The following is a 25,950-nucleotide window of genomic DNA, read 5'->3' as shown; positions in this document are numbered from 1 at the left end:
TAACACAATACAAAATGAACTAGGGCTACTTATATGCAGGCTACGATGTTTGAGTGTAATCATGTTGGCCATCTTGGATTCAGAATAAAATTGGTTCACACAAACAGTCTTTAAAGGCATGAGTGTTGTTCACAATACTGAAAAGAATTCCTCTAATTTACAAAATTCCTATTTGCAGGTGATTTAACCTCCATCAAATGTTAATAACTTCCATCAAACGTTATTATGGCAGCCATATTTGATCTTGGACGCCATATTGGAATTGAGACTAAATATAAAGATAACCTGTGAATGCACCTTTGACTTATTTGCAAGACTAGGGGCTGAAGATGCAAAATCCTTGAACGAACCTTGGACCCAATTTTATTTTGATGTCTGAGCCCACTTGTTTTCCTTAGAGACAATTACAATAGCCACAACATAAAAACGTGTAACAGCATGCATTTTTGTCAGGCAGGACCATACATTAGAGAGAAAATTTGACTTGGAAGTGTGTCTATTGAACAGCTACCAAAAATGGAAGTTCATCATAAATATTCATAGTTGATATTTCTGCCTATTCTATCTGTGTGTTTACAGGTCTATATTTTCAAGATACATTAAGATATTCTAATGCTGTTTGTTTGTGTATGTAGGGTAGACAGCTGAATAGTTGTATTCCACATATGAGCAATATGTGCAATATTGGGTTACATGTGTTTATGTGGCGCACCCCCTTTAGTGGGTGTTTTATAGCAGATTACAATAGCCACCTCATCACAAAACATGTGATACTGTATGTGTTTTTGTCAGGCATGACCATACAGCACTGAATGAGAGCAAATTTGACTTGGGAAGTTGTCTATTGAACAGCTACTAGCAATATTGGGTTACATGAGCTTATTTGGTCCACCCCACAATATCTATCAATTTAACCACTTTTGCAGTAAAATATTTTCACACAACCATCCATTTAATATATGGGAGACCTCAGAGATATAGAAAAATATGGTTCTGTTTCATTATACCTCGGGTAGGAGTATCTCAAAATCAATGGCGGCTGGTGGGAGGAGCTATAGAAGGACGGGCTCATTGTAAAGGGAGGAATGGAATAAATGGAACGGTATCAAACACATCAAACATTTGGAAACCACATGTTTGACTCCAGTCCAATTAATTCCATTCCAGCCATTACAATTAGTCATTCCTCCTATAGCTCCTCCCACCAGCCTCCACTGCTCAAAATGTATCTCAAAACTAGCCTGAAAGTGCTTGAGACTAAAACGCACGTCTAGAAAACTATTGAAGAACACTTCTGCCACCCTGTGGGGGGGGGTGGAAAGTGAACATAGAACCTATTGTATTGATTGGCCTGTTCCTCTTCTGTGCGATAGTGGGCGCTGCGTACTTGTTTATGGAGAGACCATCTGCAAACTGTGGAATGTGCAGTGCAGGGATTAACCGCTTGGTGCAATTATGCAAAAGTGTACACTGTGTGGATATGCTCATAGCTACGTATTACTTGAGGCTTTCAAGACCTATCTACGCTTATAGAGATCTGCGTGTTTGTACAACCGCGGTTCATGTGAACCGCATGAAATCCTCGTAGACGTGGTCAGCAATCAGATATCTGACTGAACGACGGTAGCGCAATCTTATGACCACGGCGTACTAGTTAACAATTTTGCGTGATAGATAGTTATTCTCAACTTTAATTTACTGCAAAAGTGAAACAGTCCGGCGCCACGATGTCAGTAGCGGGCTTCAAGAAGCAGTTTTATAAAGCCAGCCAGGTTAGCGAACAACTTTCCTCACCTCCGAATAACTTACTGTAGCCAGTAAACATAGCTAGGTAGCATGTGGCCAGTTAGCTAACTTACTTACTTTTTATACACTTCTGAAGTTCTGTAATATTATTTGTTTGCATGTCTGTCTATAACTAACACTTTGGTTTAAATAAGTATTAGCTAATGTTATAGCTATAACGTTAGCAAATCAACGGGTTCAAGATAAAGTAATAGTTCGCTAAATTAGCTAGCTAACCTTAGCTTGCATTTACGTGTATGCGTCTCTTAGCGGGCTAACTAGTTCTCTTGATAGATAGTTAATGAGTTACTTACCTTACACACTAGCTAGACAGACATTCGTAAGAAAATAAAATAGTAAGCTACCTATGTCATTATGATTTCATTGGCTGACGTTAGCCTTTCAAAAGAATGCCTTGATAAACTTGATTGTTTAGCCAGCTAACTAGCTACTTTTTGTGTGCTTAGAATCTCATCAAGAAACACCTTTTTCAGGTATCCAATCCTAGTGCACAGCTGGGCTACCTAGTCTACCGTTAGCAATACACAGTGCATGTGTCAAGGCTGTCACTCAACAGGCATGCTAGGGGTGGACGCACACCTTAAAGTAACACATTTGTTCTACAATGCAGGGGGTTTCAACTCTTGCCCTGCGAGGTCCGAAAGCATGCTGGTTTTCTGTGCTACCAAAAATAATTAATTGCACAGACAGTCTAGTGTCTCAGGTCTAAATCAGTCCCTGATTAAGAGGGGATCAATGGAACATTTGCAGTAACTCTCTTCAATGTCCAGAGTTGTTTGAAGGCACTAGGTTATGTATGCCCTGGGGATATTGATTTTGTGTAGATTGGTGTTGGTAGTAACTGCCTTGTATGTAATTGGAAATCTCTTTATAAAAGTATTGATCAAATAATACATTTTTACACATTGTTACTCTTCTGTAGCTCATTTCATTAAAAAACAATCCTCAATTTAGTTGGAGCCCTCCCTGATCTCAGGTCTGTTTGCTGATTATTAAAATATACTTTTGAGTCACTCTTCCTGCTGATCTCTGCAGAAAATCCATTTGCTTTCTACCCCGACTTCCTGTTAGGAGCAAGTGTAGATCCCCGTAGGCGAGAGAAAGTGGGTAAAGAGTCAATCCGTTGGGAAGACGGAAATACAGTGCAAGAGAAAATGGAGAGGCAGAACTGCAGTGTGTGTGCATGTTTTACAGGGGGCGAAGAGAGATGAACGAGGCGGTGCTTTCCCAGATTGGATTGGACTGCACTGGACTGCAATGCAGTTGCAGTTTCTTGCCAAACTCCATAGGAGTCGATAATGCCCAATGACAACAATAAATGATGCTCCCCTGCAAGGCACACAATATCATGCTTATTCAGAGCATGCAGGGACATTACTATGGCATGTGATTGGAAATAGGCTTAATTGTAGGATTATTATTTTTTCTACAGCACTTTTTTCTGCTCTTATGGAATGCAGGAAGTTGGCTTTAGATAATATATGCAGCACCCCATACGCACGTTTTTCTTTACTTACTGCCCCCCTTACTTTTCGACACATTTCCAAAACATGGCCTACACATTCAACTTGTTTACACACACGTACCAAGTATCATAGATAATACTTAATCTGACTTAATATCTGAATTAAATGCCTTTCATTGTCCTGCACTAGCAGCATACTTTGCAATATGTACAGGGAAGTTGGTGGGAATGTTAGAGGAAATGGTGGGTCAAAGTGGAGTCTGCAGATGGCTGATCCTATCATATTCACTCACAAGGGAGTGGTTAACTGAAGGATCAAATGCAGCTCAAAAGGTTAAAGGGATACTTCAGGATTTTGGCAGCGAGCCTTTATCTACATCCCCAGAGTCAGATGAACTCATGGATAGTATTTTTCTGCATAATCTCACATAGGCCTATTAGCGAAATACATACTTCATGATCCAAATGTATAGGTGTAATCATGTCTATTTTGCCAGCAGTGTTACGAAGTCTTTCACTGCCTTTTCCCTTCAGGGTCAGTAGGGCCAGTGTGTGATCTATTCAGGTGTCAGACAGTTATGAGATATTTTTCTATAATGTTGTGTAGAAGGAGACAGCCTGGCAGCGGTTGGCCCATTGTTAAGGAGGCAGCTGACTCACTACAGCTGACTCATAGCTGTCTCTCTCCCAATAAATTACAATCACACCATTCTCTGTGTAGAAGATGCTATATTCAGGCGTCAGTGTTGTGCTCTCCTCCCTCGTTATCTAGCTAGCAGTAGCAGTAGTATGTGGCCTTGTGTGTCTGCCTCACTGCATAACTAAAATGTGACTACATTTCTCTTTGTGAAGATTTCTATTTAATAAAGCTGTATCTTTTCAGCAGGAGATTTACATGTTACTTTCAAGACAATCTGTGGCGGTTATGTATTTTTTAAATATATATACTAAATATATAAAACATTCAGCTGTAGGGTTACTTTTTCAAAATGTATTTTTATGAATGTCTTTTTTAAATTGTTTTTATTGAAATGTATTTTTTAACCTTTATTTAACTAGGCAAGTCAGTTATAAAAAAAAATGTTATTTACAATGACGGCCTACACCGGCCAAACCCGGATGACGCTGGGCCAATTGTGCGCCACCCAAGGGACTCCCAATCACAGCCGGTTGTGATCCAGCCTGGATTCAAACCAGGGTGTCTGTAGTGACGCCTCTAGCACTGAGATGCAGTACCTTAGACCGCTGTGCCACTCATTATTCCCCTCAACATATTTTAGGCCTATGAAAGCACAGCCACCATCCATGTTTTGCCACAGTAGCAGTTTTGTGGCTAGCAAGAGCTGAACACACCATTTCCCCACCTGTTGATGTAAAGCAAACATATTTTTATAGGCTAACACCATTGGCTTAGACAATGATTCTATTAGCTCTTGCACTGTCATTGTGGCTCCTCTTCGCCCCCACTCAGATTCTTCTATATGAGTCACTTTCCCCATCCCTCAGTCAGTGGACTTTCTACCCCAGATACTGTGTACGTTTAGATGATCCATTCTCTGGCTTACACATTATGTGGGGAATCGGTAGTGCGGCATGCACAGGAAGTCAGCACTCTATTTGCTGGGTGACCATTTCTACTCGTCAGATCTGACACTCCGTGTAAAAGCAGTGTACACGTCTGTAGCAATAACTGGTACTATGAAGTATATACACTAAACAAAATTTAAAACGCAACATGCAAGATTTTACTGAGTTACAGTTGATGTAATTAAATCAGTCAATGTAAATAAATTCATTAGGTTGTAATCTATGGATTTCACATGACTGGGAATACAGATATGTATCTGTTGGTCACAGATACCTTTAAAAAGGTAAGGGCGTGGATCAGAAACTGGAACACGCTGTTGTACACCTCGATCCAGAGTATCCCAAACAAATGTTTCATATTTTGGTGTACAGATCCTTGCAACATGGAGCCATGCATTATCATGCTGAAACATGATGTGATGGCAGCAGGTGAATGGCCCGACAATTGGCCCAGGATCTCGTCACGGTATCTCTGCATTAAAATTGCCATCAATAAAATGCAGTTGTTTGTTGTAGCTTATGCCTGCCCATGCCATAATCCCACCGCACTCTGTTCACACCGTTAGCCCACATGTCTGTCATCTGCTCGGTACAGTTTACAATGGATTCATCCTTGAATAGCACACTTCTCCAGCGTGCCAGTGGTCATCGAAGGTGAGCTTTTACCAACTGAAGTTGGTTACGACGCCGAACTGCAGTCAGGTCAAGACCCGGTTGAGGAGGACGAGCACACAGATGAGCTTCCCTCAGACAGATTCTGACAATTTGTGCAAGAAGTCGGTTGTGCAAACCCAGTTTCATCAGTTGTCCGGGTGGCTGGCGTCAGACGACCCTGCAGGTAAAGGAGCCGGATGTGGAGGTCCTGGGCGGGCGTTGTTCCACGTGGTCTACAGTTGTGAGGCCGTTTGGAAGTACTACCAAATTCTCTAAAACAACATTTGAGGCTGCTTTTTGTAGATAATTTAACATTCAATTATCTGGCAACCGCTCTGGTGGACATTCATGCATTCAGCATGCCAATTGCACGCACCCTCAACCTGAGACATCTGTGGCATTGTGTTGTGTGATGACAACTACACATTTTAGTGTCCTTTTATTGTCCCCAGCACAAGGTGCACCTGTGTAATGTTCATGCTGTTTAATCAGCTTCTTGATATGACACACCTGTCAGGTGGATTAATTATATTGGCAAAGAAGAAATGCTCACTAACAGGGATGTAAAAAAACTTGTGCGTATGGAACATTTCTGGGATCTTTTATTTCAGCTCATGAAACATGGGACAAACACTTTACATGTTGCGTTTATTTTGGATCAGTATATTTTCTGAACTATGCAAAGCTTTTTATCACCCCAATGTGGTTTGTATTAATGGGCACAGAATGTACCAATCATGTCCTCCCCCCTGAAGTATATAGGCGTAACTCATTTTGAACTATTTCAGTAAGTAAAACCAAATGCTACATCATGTCAGTAAGTTTGCTCTCACCAACCCCACTTTCTGTGACTATAGTGAATGTTAATCAAATCAAATGTTATTTGTCACATGCGCCGAATACAACAGGTGTAGGTAGACCTTACAGTGAAATGGTTACTTACAAGCCCTTAACCAACAATGCTTTAAGAAGTTAAGAAAAAGTGTTAAGTAAAAAGTAACAAATCATTAAATGGCAGCAGTAAAATAACAATAGCGAGGCTATATACAGGGGGTACCGAGTAAATGTGAGTCAATGTGCGGGGTCACCGGTTAGTCGAGGTAATATGTACATGTAGATAGAGTTAGTGACTATGCATAAATAATAAACAGATTAGCAGCAGCATAAAAGAGGGGTCTGTGTAGCCCTTTGATTAGCTGTTCAGGAGTCTTATGGCTTGGGGGTAGAAGCTGTTAAGCCTTTTAGACCCAGACTTGGCACTCCGGTACCGCTTGCCATGCGGTAGCAGAGAGAACGGTCTATGACTGGGGTGACTGGAGTCTTTGACAATTTTTAGGGCCTTCCTCTGACACCGCCTGGTATAGAGGTCCTAGATGGCAGGAAGCTTGGCCCCAGTGATGTACTGGGCCGTACGCACTACCCTCTGTAGTGCCTTGCGGTTTGGAGGCCGAGCAATTGCCATACCAGGCGGTGATGCTCTCGGTGGTGCAGCTGTAGAACCTTTTGAGGATCTGACGACCCATGCCAAATCCTTTCAGTCTCCTGATGGGAAATAGGCTTTGTCATGCCCTCTTCACGACTGCCTTTGTGTGTTTGAACCATGATAGTTTGTTGGTGATGTGGACACCAAGGAACTTGAAGCTCTCAACCTTAAGTTAGAACAGTCCTACGTAGCCAGAGGGTATCATGTTTACCTCATACATACCACGGTTTATTACTGTAATCTAAAGGTAGGCAACCTACTGCACTCACCAAGGTCCTATAGCCTAATTAGTCTACAATGTGACATTTGCACAAGGAAAGGCTTTCAATGATTATCCCTCTCCCAGGGCTGAGATGTAGAAATGCAAATAGCCTATACTCCTCTTGTTAGAGTGAAGCCCCTCGGGCAGTGGGACACATGGCTGGTTGTGCACAGGAGTAGTGAGTAGATGTTTGCCTTGCCACTGGCAGTGTATGCTGCAGAACTGTCCCTTTGTCCCCACGGGCAGTTGTTTTTCTCCTGGTCATAACTGGGTTAACTCGACCTCCCTAACATATTTTGGACCGACATGGCAGAAGGGAGAGAAATGTAGGCTACTCGAATGCCAAGGAATTACCGGTAGCCTATGGGAAATGAAAAAGTATTCAAGCTCTTGGGATATGATGGGAAAGTTTTTAAACTGGGATGTCAGCATACAGTACGTGGCATAAAAACATGTTGAATGTGTTTCCTTATAAAAGAGTGCATATGCTTTCAATTAGCGAAGCGGTGTACGTCACTTCAAAAACATTTAGGTATTGTCATTATAAAAAATGTTACAAAATCCAGAAAGGGGTACAATCAAGATATATGTTCACCGTATGTTTTGTAGGGTTGGAACGATACCAGTATTGCGAAACTCGTTAGTGTCATGGCAAGGAAACAAAACATGAAGTGGATTTAACATCTTTAGAAAAACCCTAAAAGCCCTAATGTTGGGAACAAACATCATTCAGAATCACATTTATTTATATTCCAAGCTATAGCACACTATTTTACATACAGCAGGTTTTTAAAGGACCAAAGAGTTTAGTCTGCTTTGTGGTATCAAAGCACTGGCAGCTAGATTCATATGAAATCATATCGAGAGAGTGAAAATGTTATTGCATCACTGTGATGTTATGGTGTCATGGTCATCATATGATACTTGCAGCAGGTCAAAGCTGAAATTGAGTTGCAATGTTGACCTTACTACATACTGTATTGTAGTCCCCCTATATATAGCCATGGAGTGAAGTTGAGAGACATTTTATGAGGGAGGAACTGGGAAGCAAACCTGAGGGAGAGAAGTGCGGTAGACAGAGGGCTATTTTTTGTTGTTGTTGAGGCCCTTTATCTACTTCCCCAGAGTCAGATGAACTCGTGTATACAATTTTTATGTCTGCATGCAGTTTGCAGGAAGTTGCTAACTAGCACTAGTGCAGTTGCTAACTAGCGTTAGCATGCTAGCAGATACCCATAGACTTCCAGTCATTGTGCTAACGCTAGTTTGCATTGGCTCGTGACTACCTCTAACTTCCTCCAAACTGGGCCGAGAGACATAAAAACGGTATCCACTAGTTCATCTAACTCTGGGGAAGTAGATAAAGGGCCTCATTGCAAAAAGCCTGAAGTATCTCTTTAAAGTGCAGACATGTAAAGCAGTCTTTTTCCACAGGGGGGTAGATAGCGGGAGAAGGTAAACATGTAGGCTACATTTAATGCTGGGTGGCCTGCACATATTTGTGTCTTACACAACAAGTTCCAACATGTTAAAGTGAATGTGAGAAATGTTCTATATCGATGTTTACAGTTATGAGATGATTTATCACCCTACATACAGTACATGGTTATTATAGAGGATCAAATATATTGTACAGGATTCCAGCATCTGGTTTTACTGTATTCACATAATTCCACCTCAACTTCTCCACTGTAGTCTCCAGTGATCTACAATGGTCATATCCAGACAAGCCTGTATTTATTTTTGCACAGGGGTGTATCAGTGTGAGAATAAAGAAGAACTCTACTTCTTTTGTTTCCTAGAGGGTTGTTTGATGGTGTCAGTCAGTACAGACTGATGTCAGTTAAGATTCAACTGTTACCTTCACGATTAGAACATTACTATGTGAATGGCGGAACTGGCCAGCTGTATTTTCTGACAGAGTAAGAAAACAATCTTTCTGATTCGCTCTCAAGAACGGCATATGTATTGTGTAATAATGACGCTTTTCTCTCCCACTCTCTCTGTGCAGATGGTCAGTGAGAAGGTTGGCGGTGCAGAGGGAACGAAACTAGATGAAGACTTCAAAGATTTGGAAAGGGTATAATGCCTCTTTGACTGTACATGAAGTACCGTTACCTGAAGTAGAGTAGTAAGTTAGAATTCTATATATTAGGCCTATCCATTAGGCAAATATATTTGCAGGTTAACAGAATGGCATCAGGACAAAGGTTTAATAAGTTAACACAACCAGACACACGTAGCCCAACAACACAGTGCATTAATAGATATGCCCTTACAGTGTTACATAATGCAGTAGTGATGATGTTAATTATACAGTCTCGTTCACCTTACTTGCATGTGACCATAGAGTCTAGACAACCATGCACTAGAAGGGAGTTTTGCATCATGCATAGCTGTGGACTGAAGTGAAGCGTCAGCTGTTAGTGAGCAGTCTGTTTGCACGCTGTGTACAGTATGTCAGTATAGTATTCATAGGGGAGCCCTGTGAATAGATACATAGAGTGGCAGCGCACCTGCCTTTGCTGCTTCAGCCAACTGTCATGGAGTCCAGCAATCAACAGAAAAAGACGTCACTTAAGTGGTCTATTGTACACACCTGCACTGAATGAACTTTGGTTGTTTCACAAAGTCAGTTTCATTTAACAGTACAATTAGCGAAGTGACAATATTTCATTATCTTTTTCATTGCCTATTTGGAAACTAGTCTCATCGCAAGTAAAAGATTTGGTAGAAATTAAAGGAAAGACATTGTGTTTCATATTTCCTTGTGGTTGTTAGTGACGTCCCCTCCCCTGTGTTTTATAGAAAGTAGATGTGACCAGCAAGGCTGTGGTGGAAGTCATATCTAAAACCTCAGAGTACCTGCAGCCTAACCCAGGTAAAGCGATGGACCAGAAAGGGATTCTTAGTATCTTAATTAGATCTTCAATTAAAATGTATAGAAATTGTGTAATTGGTGGTAGAAAATGCATTTTGTACTATATCACAGATATAAGGTAGCTTGAACACAAGTCCTATAACTGCCACCTCTCCACCCTCCCTCTCACTGTCTCCCTTTCTCCATCCCTCTCAGCGTCGCGGGCGAAGCTGTCTATGTTGAACACTGTGTCTAAGATCAGAGGCCAGGTGAAGAACCCGGGCTATCCCCAAGCTGAGGGCCTGCTGGGAGAGTGTATGGTCAAGTACGGCCGGGACCTAGGGGAGGAAACCAACTTCGGTACGTTGTGTCTGTCTGCTTGCCTGCCTGTTTGTCTGTGAGTGTATGCCTGCCAGTGCAAAGATGGTATTTGTTTTGTGGAGTGGTGAATTTAATCACTTGTGACTCAGCGTCTGCTTTTGCTCTGTGTCAGGTGGGGCTCTAGTAGACGCGGGGGAGACCATGAAGAGGCTGGCGGAGGTGAAGGACTCTTTAGACATCGACGTCAAACAGAACTTCATTGATCCATTACAAAACCTGTCTGACAAGGACCTCCGAGAGATACAGGTACGGTATCACGTTACACACTTATCTGCTGCTAAAACTCAACTTCTTTGTCATCTCTCTAGTTTTAACTGAATGTGAGTTACATCCCTCTCCTCATCTACCCTTCTCTTCTTCTCCTCCTCTTCCTCGTCCTCCCATATCCCCCAGCACCATCTGAAGAAGCTGGAGGGAAGGCGTCTGGACTACGACTATAAGAAGAAGCGCCAAGGGAAAATACCAGATGAGGAACTGAGACAGGCCCTGGAGAAGTTCCACGAGTCTAAAGAGGTGGCCGAGATCAGCATGTACAACATACTGGAGACTGACGTAAGTAGTAGCTGTCTGTGGGTGTTGGCCTGTCCCCTCATAACATTCACAATGTCAATGGGAATACCCAGCCTAGCATCAATCTGATGTTTATGATTTCATTATCGGTCTGATTGCTCAGTGACAGAGACCAGTTCCGTTGGGGGCAAGAGGTGCCATCTATGGGCTAAAGGTAATTTGTTCAATTAGATTTACTGTTTAAATCCACACTTCTCCACCATAACAAGAGTGTCACCTGCAGCATGAACCAACTTAGGTCAACATGAAATATCATCTATGTACAGCGTTAATCAGCTTTGTGGCCTATGTTAACTGTGGTTATCCCTACCCGCCCTTCTGTTGAGGGTTTATATAGGGTGTCCAATCAAAAACGCATCTTTTGACCAATGAGTGAAATAATGTTAATGGATAATCCTCTAAGAAAACCAATGGTCCTAACCTCTTACCTGGCTACCCAGACTCCTTGCTCCAGCCAAATGCTACTCTATGCCCACGGATGTTAGTTGCTTCTCCGCAGTGAGTCATGATCTGAGTCCCGACACTTCACCGAATGTGAACACATTTGAGGCCGTGATTGGTCCGAAAACGATGTGTTGGGCCAGAACACAATCGCTGATGACTTTGTTTTGTACAACGCCCCTCATCACCACAAATTACTTCAATGGTGGCAGTCTTAGACTAAAGTCATCTGAGTAAACAAGTATTCAGACCCCTTTACTTTTTCCACATTTTGTTAGATTACAGCCTTATTCCAAAATGGATTAAATCATTTTTTTACCTCATCAATCTACACACAATACCCCATAATAACAAAGCAAAAACAGGTTTTTAGAAATTTGAGCTATTTTATAAAATATAAAAAACTGAAATCACATTTACGTACTATAAGTATTCAGACCCTTTACTCAGTACTTTGTTTGGCAGAGATTACAGCCTTGAGTCTTCTTGGATATGACGATATGACGCTACCCTGTATTTGGGTAGCTTCCCCCATTCTTCCGTGCATATCCTCTCTCAAGTTTTGTCTGGTTGGATGGGGAGCATTGCCACACAGCTATTTTTAGGTCTCTCCAGTGATGTTCGATCGAGTTCAAGTCCGGGCTCTGGCTGGGCCACTCAAGGACATTCTGAGACTTGTCCCGAAGCCACTCCTGCATTGTCTTGGCTGTGTGCTTAGAGTCGTTGTCTTGTTGGAAGGTGAACCTTCGCCCCTGTCTCAGGTCCTGAGCACTCTGGAGCCGGTTTTCATTAAGGATGATCCTGCCACCACCATGCTTCACCGTAGGGATGGTGCCAGGTTTCCTCCAGACGTGACGCTTGGCATTCAGGCTAAAGAGTTCAATCTTGGTTTCATCAGAACATAGAATCTTGTTTCTCATGGTCTGAGAGTCTTTAGGTGCCTTTGCTAAACTCCAAGCGGGCTGTCATGTGCCTTTTACCAAGGAGTGGCTTCCGTCTGGCCACTCTACCATAAAGGCCTGCTTGGTGGAGTGCTGAAGAGATGGTTATCCTTCTGGAAGGTTCTCCATCTCCACAGAGGAACTCTGGAGCTCTGTCAGAGTGACCATCGGGTTCTTGAGCACCTCCCTGACCAAGGCCCTTCTCCCCCGATTGCTCAGTTACCCGGGCAGACAGCTCTAGGAAGAGTCTTGGTGGTTCCAATCTTCTTCCTGTTTCCCTTCCATGTGTTCTTGGGGACCTTCAATGCTGCAGAAATGTTTTGGTACCCTTCACCAGATCTATGCCTTGACACAATCCTGTCTCGGAGCTCTACAGACAATTCCTTCAACCTCATGTCTTGGTTTTTGCTCTGAACTTATGCAGACAGGTGTGTGCCTTTCCAAATCATGTCCAATCAATAGAATTTACCACTGGTGGACTCCAATCAATTTGTAGAAACATCACAAGGGTGGTTAATGGAAGCAGGATGCATCTGAGCTCAATTTTGAGTCTCATAGCAAAGGGTCCTTGTTTTTTTTTAAATATAAATTAGCAAATCATTATTAAAAACCTGTTTTCTCTTTGTATTTATGGGGTATTGTGTGTAGATTGCTGAGGATTTTTATTTATTAAATCCATTTTAGAATAAAGCTGTAATGTAACAAAATGTGGAAAAAGTCAAGGGGTCTGAATACTTTCCAAATGCACTGTAAATCTGGCTTCTCTCCCGGCTCTGCATGATGAATCAATGCTCAGGGTGGGGACTGACAGTCCATCTCAGTATGGAGCAGCAGTTCACAATGCATGTATACCTATCATCTCATCATGGTCACTTTTTTTCTTGTGACAGGTAGGCCTACATTTGCTGCAGATTAGCCTATGTTGCAGTAATATAAAGACAGACTGTGCATTTAATTTACCAATCCACCTGGCTTTAGGGAGTCACCTTGTTTTTTAGTTGTAAAGAAAATATATTTGTTCATTGCAGTTGCAGAGTTTAAAAAAAGCCTATCACTCGAATATCATTGCTTTAAATCAGTGCAAGCGCGAGGACTCTAGTGCAAACATCTCCATTAAAATAGCATCCAAAATAGATAATCCTGTTCTAGAGTGATACAGTATATTGCCCTACATATAGATGTCCTAGCCTACCTCTTTCAGGTAATACATTCAATGCAGTATCAGCCTTTATATTAGGCTAATTAATGATGGGTTATGCATAATAAGCTTCTAATGTATAGCCTCTGTCTCTTGTGCAATATGCAAGCTCCTGTGCTCACCGCTCTTTAGGTCTTGGAGTCCCATGTAGAAAAACGCTAGACTAGAATAGCTTGCTGAAAATTATTTTTGTAGCATTTCTTTATTAGGTTACAACATTTGACTTTTTGATATATATTAGAGAAAGACCCCACGGAACGATTCAGAAGAGGAATAATCGGATTTGTCTTGGTAAAAATGTATTTTATAACTTAAGTAAAATTTAATCACTAAAATATGTTTTCCCCCTAGTTTCTCATTTACAGTACTGCTCTCACTTACCATTAGACAGATTACACATTAACCACAGTGTGATACTGGGTATCCAGGGGAATGCCATTGTTATTACTCATGTGTGTATCAAGTGTGACCAAGGGCTGGGTCCTTGTGCGTGTGTCTCTGTGTACGTGACTGAGTGCATGCTTGTATCTCTGTTTGTGTGTGAGTGTGTACAGTCAGTAAACATAGCCTGCTCTCTGTGTGTGTCTCTGTGCAGATAGAGCAGGTGAGCCAGCTGTCGTCACTGGTGGAGTCCCAGCTGCAGTACCACAGACAGGCCACACAGATCCTGGACGAGCTCTCGGACAAACTGAGGGACAGGTACACAATGCAGCCGCCTCCATCTCTATCCCTAACCTTTCTTCCCTGCTCAATCACTGCAAGTTATGTGTCCAAAGTGTCATTATACAGATACAGTAGGCCCACTCACCAACCCCTTCTCCCTGTCTAGTCATAACAATCTTGTGTGTCCTTTCCATATCTGTGTCAATGTGTTCTCCTGTGAATCTGAAACAACACATTCAAGGCCCTCAATCACAGAGCATACAGTACACACTGGTTGACCTTGTGTACATTTTGAGTTCTTGATATTTTCCAGCCAGTAAGCCTACTTGCCTAGCAGTTAAGAGCTTTGCGACTGTAATTGAAAAGGTCGCTGGTTCGAATCCCTGAGCCGACTAGGGGAAAAATCTGTCTGTGCCCTTGAGCAAGGCACCTAACCCTAATTGCTCCTGTAAGTCCCTCTGGATAAGCGCTACTGCTAAATGACAAATATGTCAAATGTTCTATTTTTAACAGAAATTAACTTTGATCTCTGGACCTGCTGGGTTAATCTAACTCTCTTTCTCTTCAGGATGAACGAGGCCCAGAACCGACCACGCCGCGAGTATACGCCCAAGCCCAAACCCATCTTTGACTTTGGAGAATGTGACAACCAATCAACCAATGGTGGCTACACAACCTCCGTTGCCACACCATCCTCCCGCAACTCAGGTAACACAGTTGGACATTTTACCTACAGTGTACATCAGCTCATCAAAGAGATGGCCATTTCTTTCAATCTTATTCTACTACTACAGCCAGTTTCGAGTTTACTCACACTGAGTCTGCAGTGTAGTATGACTGTGTGTTTGTTGAAGGATGAGGTGTGTGTGTGTGTGTGTGTGTGCGTGTGTGGAGATAATGAACAGGAGGGGGATGCAGGAAGCTGTCAGCTGGTTGCCCTCGTTTCCTTTTGACCTTGTTTTTCTCTTCCTATGCAATCAGAGTTACACTTCCTCCACGCCAGATTGTCATTTCAGAAAACCAGATGTGAGTCGGAGAGTGAGAGTGTCAGAGAGATGGCAGCCAAGCTACCTGTATGAAATGGTTGAGGCAATACTATCAGTGAGCCAAGTGTCAAATCAAAAAGCTCTCGACTTGGAAGTTCTGTGATTGAACTGATCCATCATCTTGTACACATGATATTTGAGAAACGGATAATTTGATTCGGTTCTTCATTGGGTTTGGTAGTTTCTCTGGTTTAAATGTTTACCAGAATTGTTTTTAGATATGAAGCCTAGAGCTTTTTGATTGACACAGTTTAATGACCTGCAGTGAATGCAGTAGTAACATTGGACTAAACCCACTCCATATTGTCAGCTGGATCATTATCACATACAGATAGCTGGTGTAACTGTAATGCTTATTCTAGATGATACTAACTATATTCACCGTCATGCTGGTAAATAAATGGGTTGAGTAATGATAGAGATATGAAACATCTTTGGGTTAGTTGTATCTCTGGAAGTCTCCTAGATTTATGGGGAGGGGGTGTGTTGTGTTCAACAATGAAAGTGAATCTCCCAGGCAGAGACCGTGATGGATCCCTCCCCATATCCACTGTACCATGCCCTGTGGGGTAAACTGACACAAAGAGGAAATTGTTTTGAGACAAAAAGCCTGGTGTGTGGATAGAGCCATGGCCATGACTGCCTGAGCTCTGAGAGAGGGGGAGCAGTGCAGTGTCTCACAGAGATGATGCAAAACATTGGGATTGGGACACCCATCAGTGTGTGGTCAACTACTTTTGCGTGTGTGTGTTGTGAGACTGACCGACATGTGTGTTCCACCCTATGTGTCATAGACAGACTTCCTGTACCCCTTCAGTCCTAGCCACTGTAGTCCTCAACCCTTGCAGGCCCCAGCTAAAAACAAGACAGGACTATATGGAGGGGGCCAGGTCATCTCTCCATCACTCAGCGTTGTGTCTCTCAATAACACTGCCTGCAGTGTCATAATATCCCAGCCCAGCCACACACACAAATACTCAAACTGCAGTGTGAATCACAAGCTAACAAACAGGGTGCCGTGTGAACCTAAAACCACAATCAGTCTGACACTGTTCCAGCTCTGTCAGCCAGCTGAAGGAAGGAGGGAGGGAGGGACAGAGAGTAGACATGGGACTGGTCTGCCAGGGATGTACACTCTTTCAACCTCTCTCCCCCTGTTTTCCACCCCTCTCTCCTCCTCTCTTTCTCCTCTTTCTGTCATTCAGTCTCAGAACAGCCGTCCTGTAAGGCCCTGTTTGACTTTGACCCAGAGAACGAGGGAGAGCTGGGCTTCAAGGAGGGTGACATCATCACCCTGACCAATCAGATCGACGAGAACTGGTATGAGGGCATGCTGCATGGTCAATCAGGATTCTTCCCTCTCAACTACGTGGAAATCGTCGTCCCCCTGCCACATTAAGGAGTGCTGTACAGAGTACATGAGAGAGATAATGGGAACGGGAGAGTGAGGGAGGGAATGAGGATCCAGTTAACAGATTATAGAGTCTTTGTCCTCATCTTTACCATCATCATCACAGATGTACTTGTACTCTTTGTCACTTTGTCATCTTGACGTTTGAAGGAAGGAAATTGGAAGATGGTGGTTTCTCGCATTCCAGTTCTGAGAAAGAGATATTTGAATATGACCCCCGCTGCCCCCCAAGCAAAAATAAATACAGACAGACGGACACAGACATGAAGAACCGAACTAAACCAGATGTTTTAAAGTAATGTTTTCTGTCAACCACAGATATCCCAATAGAAAGGGAAGTTTCAAATGAAATCAATTTCAAATTAAATCAATTATTTAACTTTAAATTACATACAGGTAAGCAGCAGAATACATTTACATCGGCAGTTTAGCTGGTTCTGACTCTGTAAAAACTGTACAACTTGTAAAGCCTTATTTTCATAACTACAGACATTTTAAAAGTCATTTGTCACATCCCAAGGTTTCTGTAGGTCCCACATTTCAGTATGGACTCTGGTGAATACTTGCCTTATTTCCAAGGCAAGTATGTCAGACACACTGCAACTGCACAGCCTTTCCAAATGATGGAGTTTGACTGGACAACGTCTCTAGGAGCCCCCTGCCGGCCAGGCTTAGACAACCACTCCCCTACCCTGTAAACAACTACAGTAATGCCTTGTAGCTATGATCCATTTACAGTCAGTAGATTTACAACGCTATATACATCCTGTATGCCTGAGCCACAGGAGAGCTTGAAGGGCCTCAGACATTGTTTAGTTTTGCAATGGTGTGTATTTGATTTGTTTTGGTTTCAGCCTTGTTTATTGTTTTTTAATGTACAGCTAAACTGTTAAATTGCACCTTGGTCCTCCAATGAGATTGTTGCTGTACGTATGAGAGCCTGTAAGTTTTGTTTAGTTATAGGCCTCTACTGAGAGGGTGTTCAAACCCAGACAGCCAGAGACTGAAGCCCCTGAGGAGAACACTAGACCCAAAGTCAAACACTAACATTTATAAGAAACCGCTTTCCCCAGGGATGGGCTACTGCACATTTCGTGACGTTAGCAACATACGAAGCCTGTGTGTTTTACTTTTCTTCGCTGTCTAATCATCTGTTCAATAGAGGAAACACATGCCACAGAGAATAGAGTACATGGTGTGTTAACCATGATATGGTGTTTGGTTTTAGCTGTCATAGTACCCGTCTGTCCGTCCCAGTGCCTCCATAAGCGACAACGCTGCTGGCGGCGTTGTGTGTGTGACTGAACATCTTTTGGATCAGTAAATCCCATTCATTCACGTCAGTCACTTTCTTCCTGTATTTTGTATTATTTACTACTCCGTTGGTTATCATACTCCTCGCTGGGTCTCTTAGGATGGGTTGGGTTCTAGTCTGGAGTTGGTATGTGTGCTGCTGGACAGGACTGCATAGGGCCTCAAATACAGTAAATACTGAATGAGGGAAAGACAGGTTAGTGATGCCGAACAGGACAAAAAGGGAAAAGGAATAATATATAGCAGAAGTCTTATTTTATTTGTGATGATTGTTCTGTTAGGAAAAGCCCCTACTACCAAGATGCATACTATCAGCGCTAAGAGACCCCCCATGATTGATGGTTGTGGAGGCGATGTGATTGAGTCACACTTGCTGCAGTACACTCTTTAATTCAGAAATTCCTCTCCCCCTCAGTGTTGAGGTCCAGGCTACTTTCAATGGTCATGAGTTTAAGCTACTCTTCTCTGCTCCAGGCTACTCCCTCCATCTACCACCCTGCTCTCTCACACCTCACTCTGGTGTTTGATCTCTTCCATACGTTTACAGTCCTGCTCGTAGTTCATTTCAATGGGAGAGTGGAGTGATGGACTGGTTAAGAGCAACTTGGTGCTGACTGGATCACACACCAACACAAGTCCAGAACAAACAGAGAATCCATAGTTAGGGGTGCTTCAGTGCCGTTGGGAAAGGAAGGAATAATACTACCAACCAAAATAACCAAGCTACTTACAATGGTCATACATTTCTGTACCAAGGGTTCTGTTGCCATTTCCAGTCTTGGCACTTTGCGGTGTACATACATTTGTGCATGTCTTTGTGTCACACTACACTTTTAAAAAAGGGTTATTTCTGTCTAATCAGTTGGAGTACCAGAATTCTCTTTAAAAACTAAAGGTCTTTCTTGCACTCAATAGTATTATTTTTTTATATACGAAACCTTAATACTTGTTATTAATCTTTGCATGTAGGTCTATCCAATACATTGTAAAATGTATTTTAGTTGAAGCATTATTTTACTTTTGGTATGTCATTTTAGTATGGTATGTCAAGTGTAACTGCAATATCTTGTCATGTATTATCAAAATATTTGTACTTGCTTTGTCTTGTTTCCCCCTTCTACCATCTTTGGATAAATAAATGGAGAAAAAAAGCATTCTGCACTGAGTGTATCATATCATTACATTTACATTTAAGTCATTTAGCAGACGCTCTTATCCAGAGCGACTTACAAATTGGTGAATTCACCTTCTGACATCCAGTGGAACAGCCACTTTACAATAGTGCAACTAAATCATTAAGGGGGGGGGTGAGAAGGATTACTTATCCTATCCTAGGTATTCCTTGAAGAGGTGGGGTTTCAGGTGTCTCCGGAAGGTGGTGATTGACTCCGCTGTCCTGGCGTCGTGAGGGAGTTTGTTCCACCATTGGGGGGCCAGAGCAGCGAACAGTTTTGACTGGGCTGAGCGGGAACTGTACTTCCTCAGTGGTAGGGAGGCGAGCAGGCCAGAGGTGGATGAACGCAGTGCCCTTGTTTGGGTGTAGGGCCTGATCAGAGACTGGAGGTACTGCGGTGCCGTTCCCCTCACAGCTCCGTAGGCAAGCACCATGGTCTTGTAGCGGATGCGAGCTTCAACTGGAAGCCAGTGGAGAGAAATGCTCAATTTATAAAATGCTCAATTTATACTGCCTGGATGACAAAATTTTAATGCATGTAAAGAGGGTGGACTTTACACTAATGATTATTTTATTTTTTACCCCCTTTTTTCTCCCCAATGTCATGGTATCCAATTGTTAGTAATTACTATCTTGTCTCATCGCTACAACTCCCGTACGGGCTCGGGAGAGACTTTGGTCGAAAGCCCCGAAACCCAACCCAACCAAGCTGCTTCATAACACAGTGCGCATCCAACCCAGAAGCCAGCCGCACCAATGTGTCGGAGGAAACACCGTGCACCTGGCGACCTTGGTTAGCGCGCACTGCGCCCGGCCCGCCACAGGAGTCGCTGGTGCGCGATGAGGCAAGGATATCCCTACCGGCCAAACCCTCCCTAACCCAGACGACGCTAGGCCAATTATGCGTCGCCCCACGGACCTCCCGGTCGCGGCCGGCAGTGACAGAGCCTGGGCGCAAACCCAGAGTCTCTGGTGGCACAGCTCGCGATGCAGTGCCCTAGACCACTGCGCCAACCGGGAGGCCCACTAATGTTTACCTTTGGTTTTGGCTTGTAGTGTTGAATAGGTTGTTGGGACGAAAGGTGGCTGTGTAGCTCTTTCCAAAGCACCAACACAGACAAACACAAGTAGTTCCAGTGTGTGTTTTTAATGTATTAGGTATTCAGCGGGTTCAAAGGATTGTTCACATATTAGTACTAACATGTCACAGACCACAGTTTAGATAAATACACCACAGGTAATAGAGAAGAGGAAGATCCTTATTTCCATGTCAACTTCTGTAACAACAGTCTGACGTCAAGCACTGGCAGCAGACGCTAGGGGACACATTCACAGCACGCACATGTCATACTGTACAAACATTGTCAGTGATACAGACCTCACAGTCAGAAAAGGCCATGGAGAACAGTACACTCGCCCTCCAGACTCAGGAGTCACCATCTCCTCCGTCAGGACAGTGCACATCCAACCTACAGTATGTCTGAGGTCAGGGCAGCAGTTGAAGTGCCACAGACAAAGGGCAGAAATGACAACCTATTCTCTGTGTAGAGCCTATTCCCTATATAGAGACCTACAAATGTAGTGAACTATATGAGGAATGGGTTATTTGAGATTTTCATTTGAAGCCAGTGCATACACACAACCTTGTTTCTCCTCCAGCTTAGTGTGTGTTGATGAGTTGGTTGTAGACATGCTCCAGGATCTGAGAATAGGCCTGGTCTTTGGGTGCATGGCCGCTGAGAGAGCCCTGAGGGAGAAAAACCAAACCGGTGAGGAGGAAATCTCTGTAGGACATATCCCAACTGGAGATAACATGTTTGACCTGAACTTCACACAACTGTAGATGTCAAAGAGAGATGTGTGATAATTTGGATAACGCGCACGGATCACAAGTTAGCATCTAGCCTTAAATGAAAGCATAAGGAATTCGATTAATTTAAAAGGATATCTATGCCAAAAAGTTAGTTGGTATGCAGTTTCCTGTTGTTAATGAGTTATTATATGAGCAGACCTTGATTTTGTCCATCATGGTGGTATCAGGACACCAGAACTGATGGAACTGCACCAGGTCAGGGGCTGCCCTGTAGAAGTCCACCAGCAGCATCTGTGGAACAATAATTGAACATAGAACAGTGACATGACAAAGTGGCCAATGTCCTACCACTGAATTTATTTGCATAGATATGGTTACTATGATTATAACTATACTTAACATAAATATAAACGCAACATGTAACGTGTTGGTCCCATGTTTCATGAGCTGAAATAAAAGATTCCATAAATGTTCCATACGCACAAAAAAACGTATTTTTCTCAAAAAATGTTATGCACAAGTTTGTTTACATCCCTGTTAGTGAGCATTTCTCCTTTGCCAAGATAATCCATCCACCTGACAATTGTGGCATATCAAGAAGCTGATTAAACAGCATGATCATTACACAGGTGTACCTTGTGCTGGGGATAATAAAAGCCCACTCTAAAATGTGTAGTTTTGTCACACAACACAATGCCACAAATGTCTCAAGTTTTGAGGGAACGTGCAATTGGCATGCTGACTGCAGGAATGTTGACAGAGAATTTAATGTTAATTTCTCTACCATAAGCCGCCTCCAACGTTGTTTTATAGAATTTGGCAGTACGTCCAACCGGCCTCACATCCACAGACCAAGTGTGACCACGTGTAACCATGCCAGCCAAGGACCTCCACATCCGGCTTCTTCACCTGCGGGATCGCCTAAGAACAGTCATCCGGACAGCTGATGAAACTCAGGAGTATTTATTTCTGTAATAAAACCCTTTTGTGGGGAAAAACTCATTTTGATTGGCTGGGCCTGGCTCCCCAGTAGATAGGCCTATGTTCTCCCATCCCCACCCATGGCTGCGCCCCTGAACCAGTCATGTGAAATCCATAGATTAGGGCCTAATTCATTTATTTCAATTAACTGATTTCCTTAGATCAACTGTAACTCAGTAAAACCGATGAAATTATTGCATGTTGCGTTTATATTTTTCTTCAGTATAAGTTTGCGAACAGTACCATCTCATTCAGGACATCACTAGTTAGGAAGTTATCTTGTACATAGGTCACCTCCACAGCCACTGGAATGCCATAGTCATTGGGCCTTTGCTGTGGATGGAAGAATGGTGATAAGTGTTATAGATGTTTACCTTGTCTTAGAGGAATATGTTCTTATTCATTAAGGCATGTATTACCACTGCACTCACCTCCGGTGGTGGCACTACCCAGAATGGTGTTATAGTGGATGCCACACCCTGGTTCCCATGGTAATAGGGGCCTAAAAATCAGGGGCACATTTGAATGTTAGTTCAATGTCTGGTTATTTATTTTCATTTTCTATATGAAAACATTTTTTCCCCATTGGTGCCAGCTGATTGCCCAGTACAGACCACAGATAATGCCCAGGCAGGGCTGGAAGCCATTGCTGCTCCCCTGGAGCCTCAGCTGGTGGTCCATCTGAGAGTCGATGTCCTGCAGGGATGGCAGGGCGGGGCCCCGAGGGTGACTGTGGTACCAGCCCACCAATGACAGCCCTCGCATGAACAGATTCTGGCAGATCTGTAAGGTAATTGTAATTAGAAGAAGAGACCATTTGTATTTCACCCAAACATGTATGATTGTATCATATTATGGAATTGACTTATGTTGATCCACATCCTGGTTTTAGCAGTGTTAGTAGGGCTTACCTCTTCTTCAACAGCAGAGGCCGAATCTCTGTCTGCCAATCGTGTACGACAGGGAAACGCTCTTAAAACTGTCAGAACTGCAAGCAAAGGGCACAACAGACAGGTCATGAACATCATACATGTTGAAGATCGTTACTGTAATGTCAGAGGGGAAGTACAATGTCCTGTTTGCTCACGGTCTCTGCTTCTATAGGAAATACTCACGTTGTGTGTTAGTGTCCCATCGTCCTCCGAGGTAGCCCACCACCTCACTGGTGGTCAGGTGACAGTGGAAATCCTGAGGGCACACAATCACGCTTTTGTCAATTTCCACCAATAAGACAGATTCAAACTGTAGCCTATACCCCGGTTTCACATTTCCTCTCTTACTACCACGGTGTGACTCATGCTTACCATGAGAAGCAGCACATTGCTGGATACAGCAACATTGAAAGGCTGGAACCTGTTAATGGCTGAGAAAGCTGATAACTCCACCAACGTGTGTGGATCCCTGTCGATATACAGTATGTTTTTTGATTAGTGTTGAAGCTTACTTATATGCATTACAGTGACATAGGCTGGGACGAGCACAATTATACCTTGCAGCATCCCTGGTACCCAGAGTGCAGTATCTGACTGGGATTCGCTCTCTGTCTCCTCTCCTGGGCACAAGGCTGATATCTGCAAGAGAAAGCACATTAGATGCATCTATCCCTTTCCCATATCACACTCTACAATACACAGTTAAAATTACATAATGCCATTTCTAGAGATTCTTGGTGGATTTAATCTCACCATGCAGCTCAGGTTTGTTCTTCCTGTTCTTGTCATCTGTCGGCACTGCCGTCTTCCCCTCTTCCTCCTCCTCATCTCCCATCTCGTCATCTTCTCCCTCGCTCACCAGGCTCTGACATCACAGGAAGAGGGAGGGTGTGAGATGCTAGTATTCATACTAACAGTCTTCTACAGCAGTTCTCTCCCTCTTTCATCGTCCCCTTTTATCTTTTAGTTTCCGTATCAACAAACCTCCATCGCTTCCTTTTACTTACTACCCCTCTTTTCCTCCTCACCACCATCTCTCCCTCCTTCTCACCATGTCTGCACTGGGCTGGTACTTGTGCAGCCAGCTGGTCTTGTACTGCACTAGTTTCTGTCCCCGGTAGCGCACCGAGGCCCATCCACAGCCTGACTTCTTGGCAGGGTTGACCAGGCGCTTGCAGTGTGTGGCCCAGGCACTGGGAGAATTGAAGATCTGCCCCGTTTCCACCCAGCGGATCTTCCCATCATTCAACAGGTCGCCTACAAACTTCTTACCCTGGGGAGAGAACAGGTAGAGAAGGATGCAATTAGGCGTATTACATATGTAGCATTAGTAATAACCATTATTACTAGATAGTGTGTGAACATGTTTTTTCAGGTAGTGTACATTAATCTGTTATTATCAGAAAGTGTATAAATATATACTGTTATCTTATTACCAGGTAATGTATAGTCATCTACTATCAACTACTGTATTTTTACCAGGTAGTGTATGGACAGCACTCCGTCCCCAGGCTCAACCAGGCCGTCCTTCAGCAGCACTCTCAAGGTGATGCCTCGCCTAGTCAGCAGGGAGCCACGCCCTGAAGGGGTCCTTAGATCAGACTCCTCTCCTCCACTCAGCTCCTCTTCCTCTTCCTCTCCTCCCTCCTCCACCACCTGTGGAGACAAGGGTGGCTCAGAGCCTGAAAACACACACACACATTAAATGTTATGTATGATGCATTTGTAGGCCATGTATACAATAGAAAGTTGAGCTCAGAGAGAGGAACCACTCTTATTACAATGTAACAAAAACATGTCCAAGTGAAAACATGGTAAGGTGCCATGATCTTGGGGCGGCAGGGTAGCCTAGTGGTTAGAGCGTTGGACTAGTAACCGGAAGGTTGCAAGTTCAAGCTGACAAGGTACAAATATGTCGTTCTGCCCCTGAACAGGCAGGTAACCCACTGTTCCTAGGCCGTCATTGAAAATAAGAATTTGTTCTTAACTGACTTGCCTAGTTAAATAAAGGTTTAAAAAAATAATAATAATTAAATGAAGAACCAAAGATTGTAATTAATCCAAAATAAGATATTATATCCTTGAGTCCAACAAAGGATTCCCTCTAAACTTGCTCAGAACAGGGCAGCATGGCTGACCCTTAAATATACACAGAGAGCTAACATTAATAATATGCATGCAAATCTCTCCTGGCTCAAAGTGGAGGAGAGATTGACTTCATCACTTGCTTTTGTAAGAAGTGTTGACATGCTGAATGCACCAAGGTGTCTGTTTAAACGACGAGCACACAGCACGGACACCCATGCATACTCCACAAGACATGCCACCAGAGGTCTCTTCACAGTCCACAAGTCCAGAATAGACAGACTATGGTAGGTGCACAGTACTACATAGAGCCATGGCTACATGGAACTCTATTCCACATCAAGTAACTGATGCAGATAAAAAAATACACCTTATGGAACACACACACAGGCACACATACACATAAGACACGCACTCTACACACAAGTACACATGGATTTTGTATTGTAGATATGTGGTAGTAGAGTAGTGGCCTGAGGGAACACACTTAATGTGTTGTGAAAAGTGTTGTGAAATAATTTAAATTGCATATAACTGCCTTAATGTTGCTGGACCCCAGGAAAAGTAGCTTCTGCCTTGGCAGCAGCTAATGGGGATCCTTAATAAATACAAATACAGGGGTCATGACATCTGAGGTCAAGAAGTCACCCACTGACCCACATAAATTAGTGTCACAGTTTAAATGTAGTAATAATCTGTAGGACATGTTACATTTAGAGATGTTTGACATAGCTAATTAGTTGCCACTTGTGATAATTGTGATATACCCTAATTAACGCTGGGGCCTTTGTGAGACACCGTCCTTTTGTATGGTTAGTAAGAAACCAAAAACGCAGAAGAAATTCCATAGGGACAAAAGAATAGCCTTCTGATATGATCTCAT

The 25,950-nt window shown here is 43.1% G+C and overlaps 2 protein-coding genes across 6 annotated transcripts in view; one reads left to right on the top strand and one right to left on the bottom strand.

The window, feature by feature from the left end:
• Positions 1–1,521: 1,521 nt before the first annotated feature.
• sh3gl1b (SH3-domain GRB2-like 1b) lies at positions 1,522–19,236 on the top strand. Its single transcript, XM_064935241.1, has 9 exons — positions 1,522–1,772; positions 9,269–9,337; positions 10,066–10,138; positions 10,334–10,477; positions 10,611–10,744; positions 10,892–11,050; positions 14,244–14,347; positions 14,880–15,019; positions 16,563–19,236. Exons 1-9 carry the CDS (start codon positions 1,728–1,730, stop codon positions 16,754–16,756), a joined length of 1,062 nt encoding a protein of 353 aa, XP_064791313.1. The 5' UTR covers positions 1,522–1,727; the 3' UTR covers positions 16,757–19,236.
• Positions 19,237–20,384: 1,148 nt separating this feature from the next.
• The window catches only part of mpnd (MPN domain containing), a 7,850-nt gene continuing 2,284 nt past the window's right edge, over positions 20,385–25,950 (bottom strand). For 4 of the 5 annotated variants that reach the window (XM_064935229.1, XM_064935232.1, XM_064935233.1 and 1 more), the window contains 12 exons: positions 24,462–24,664; positions 24,034–24,255; positions 23,736–23,847; positions 23,540–23,621; positions 23,355–23,451; positions 23,166–23,238; positions 22,962–23,038; positions 22,665–22,833; positions 22,482–22,552; positions 22,294–22,383; positions 21,268–21,360; positions 20,385–21,003 (listed from right to left, as the gene is read on the bottom strand). In XM_064935229.1, the coding sequence (XP_064791301.1) occupies positions 20,917–21,003; positions 21,268–21,360; positions 22,294–22,383; positions 22,482–22,552; positions 22,665–22,833; positions 22,962–23,038; positions 23,166–23,238; positions 23,355–23,451; positions 23,540–23,621; positions 23,736–23,847; positions 24,034–24,255; positions 24,462–24,664 (1,376 nt within the window). In that variant the 3' untranslated portion in view covers positions 20,385–20,916. Of the gene's footprint in view, positions 21,004–21,267; positions 21,361–21,853; positions 21,979–22,293; positions 22,384–22,481; positions 22,553–22,664; positions 22,834–22,961; positions 23,039–23,165; positions 23,239–23,354; positions 23,452–23,539; positions 23,622–23,735; positions 23,848–24,033; positions 24,256–24,461; positions 24,665–25,950 lie in introns of those variants that run through there. The other variant, XM_064935230.1, reaches the window with a different exon arrangement.

The sequence above is a fragment of the Oncorhynchus masou genome, chromosome 24 (assembly GCF_036934945.1).
Source record: "Oncorhynchus masou masou isolate Uvic2021 chromosome 24, UVic_Omas_1.1, whole genome shotgun sequence".
Taxonomy (NCBI): Eukaryota; Metazoa; Chordata; class Actinopteri; order Salmoniformes; family Salmonidae; genus Oncorhynchus; species Oncorhynchus masou.
This window is presented reverse-complemented; position numbering and strand designations above follow the sequence as displayed.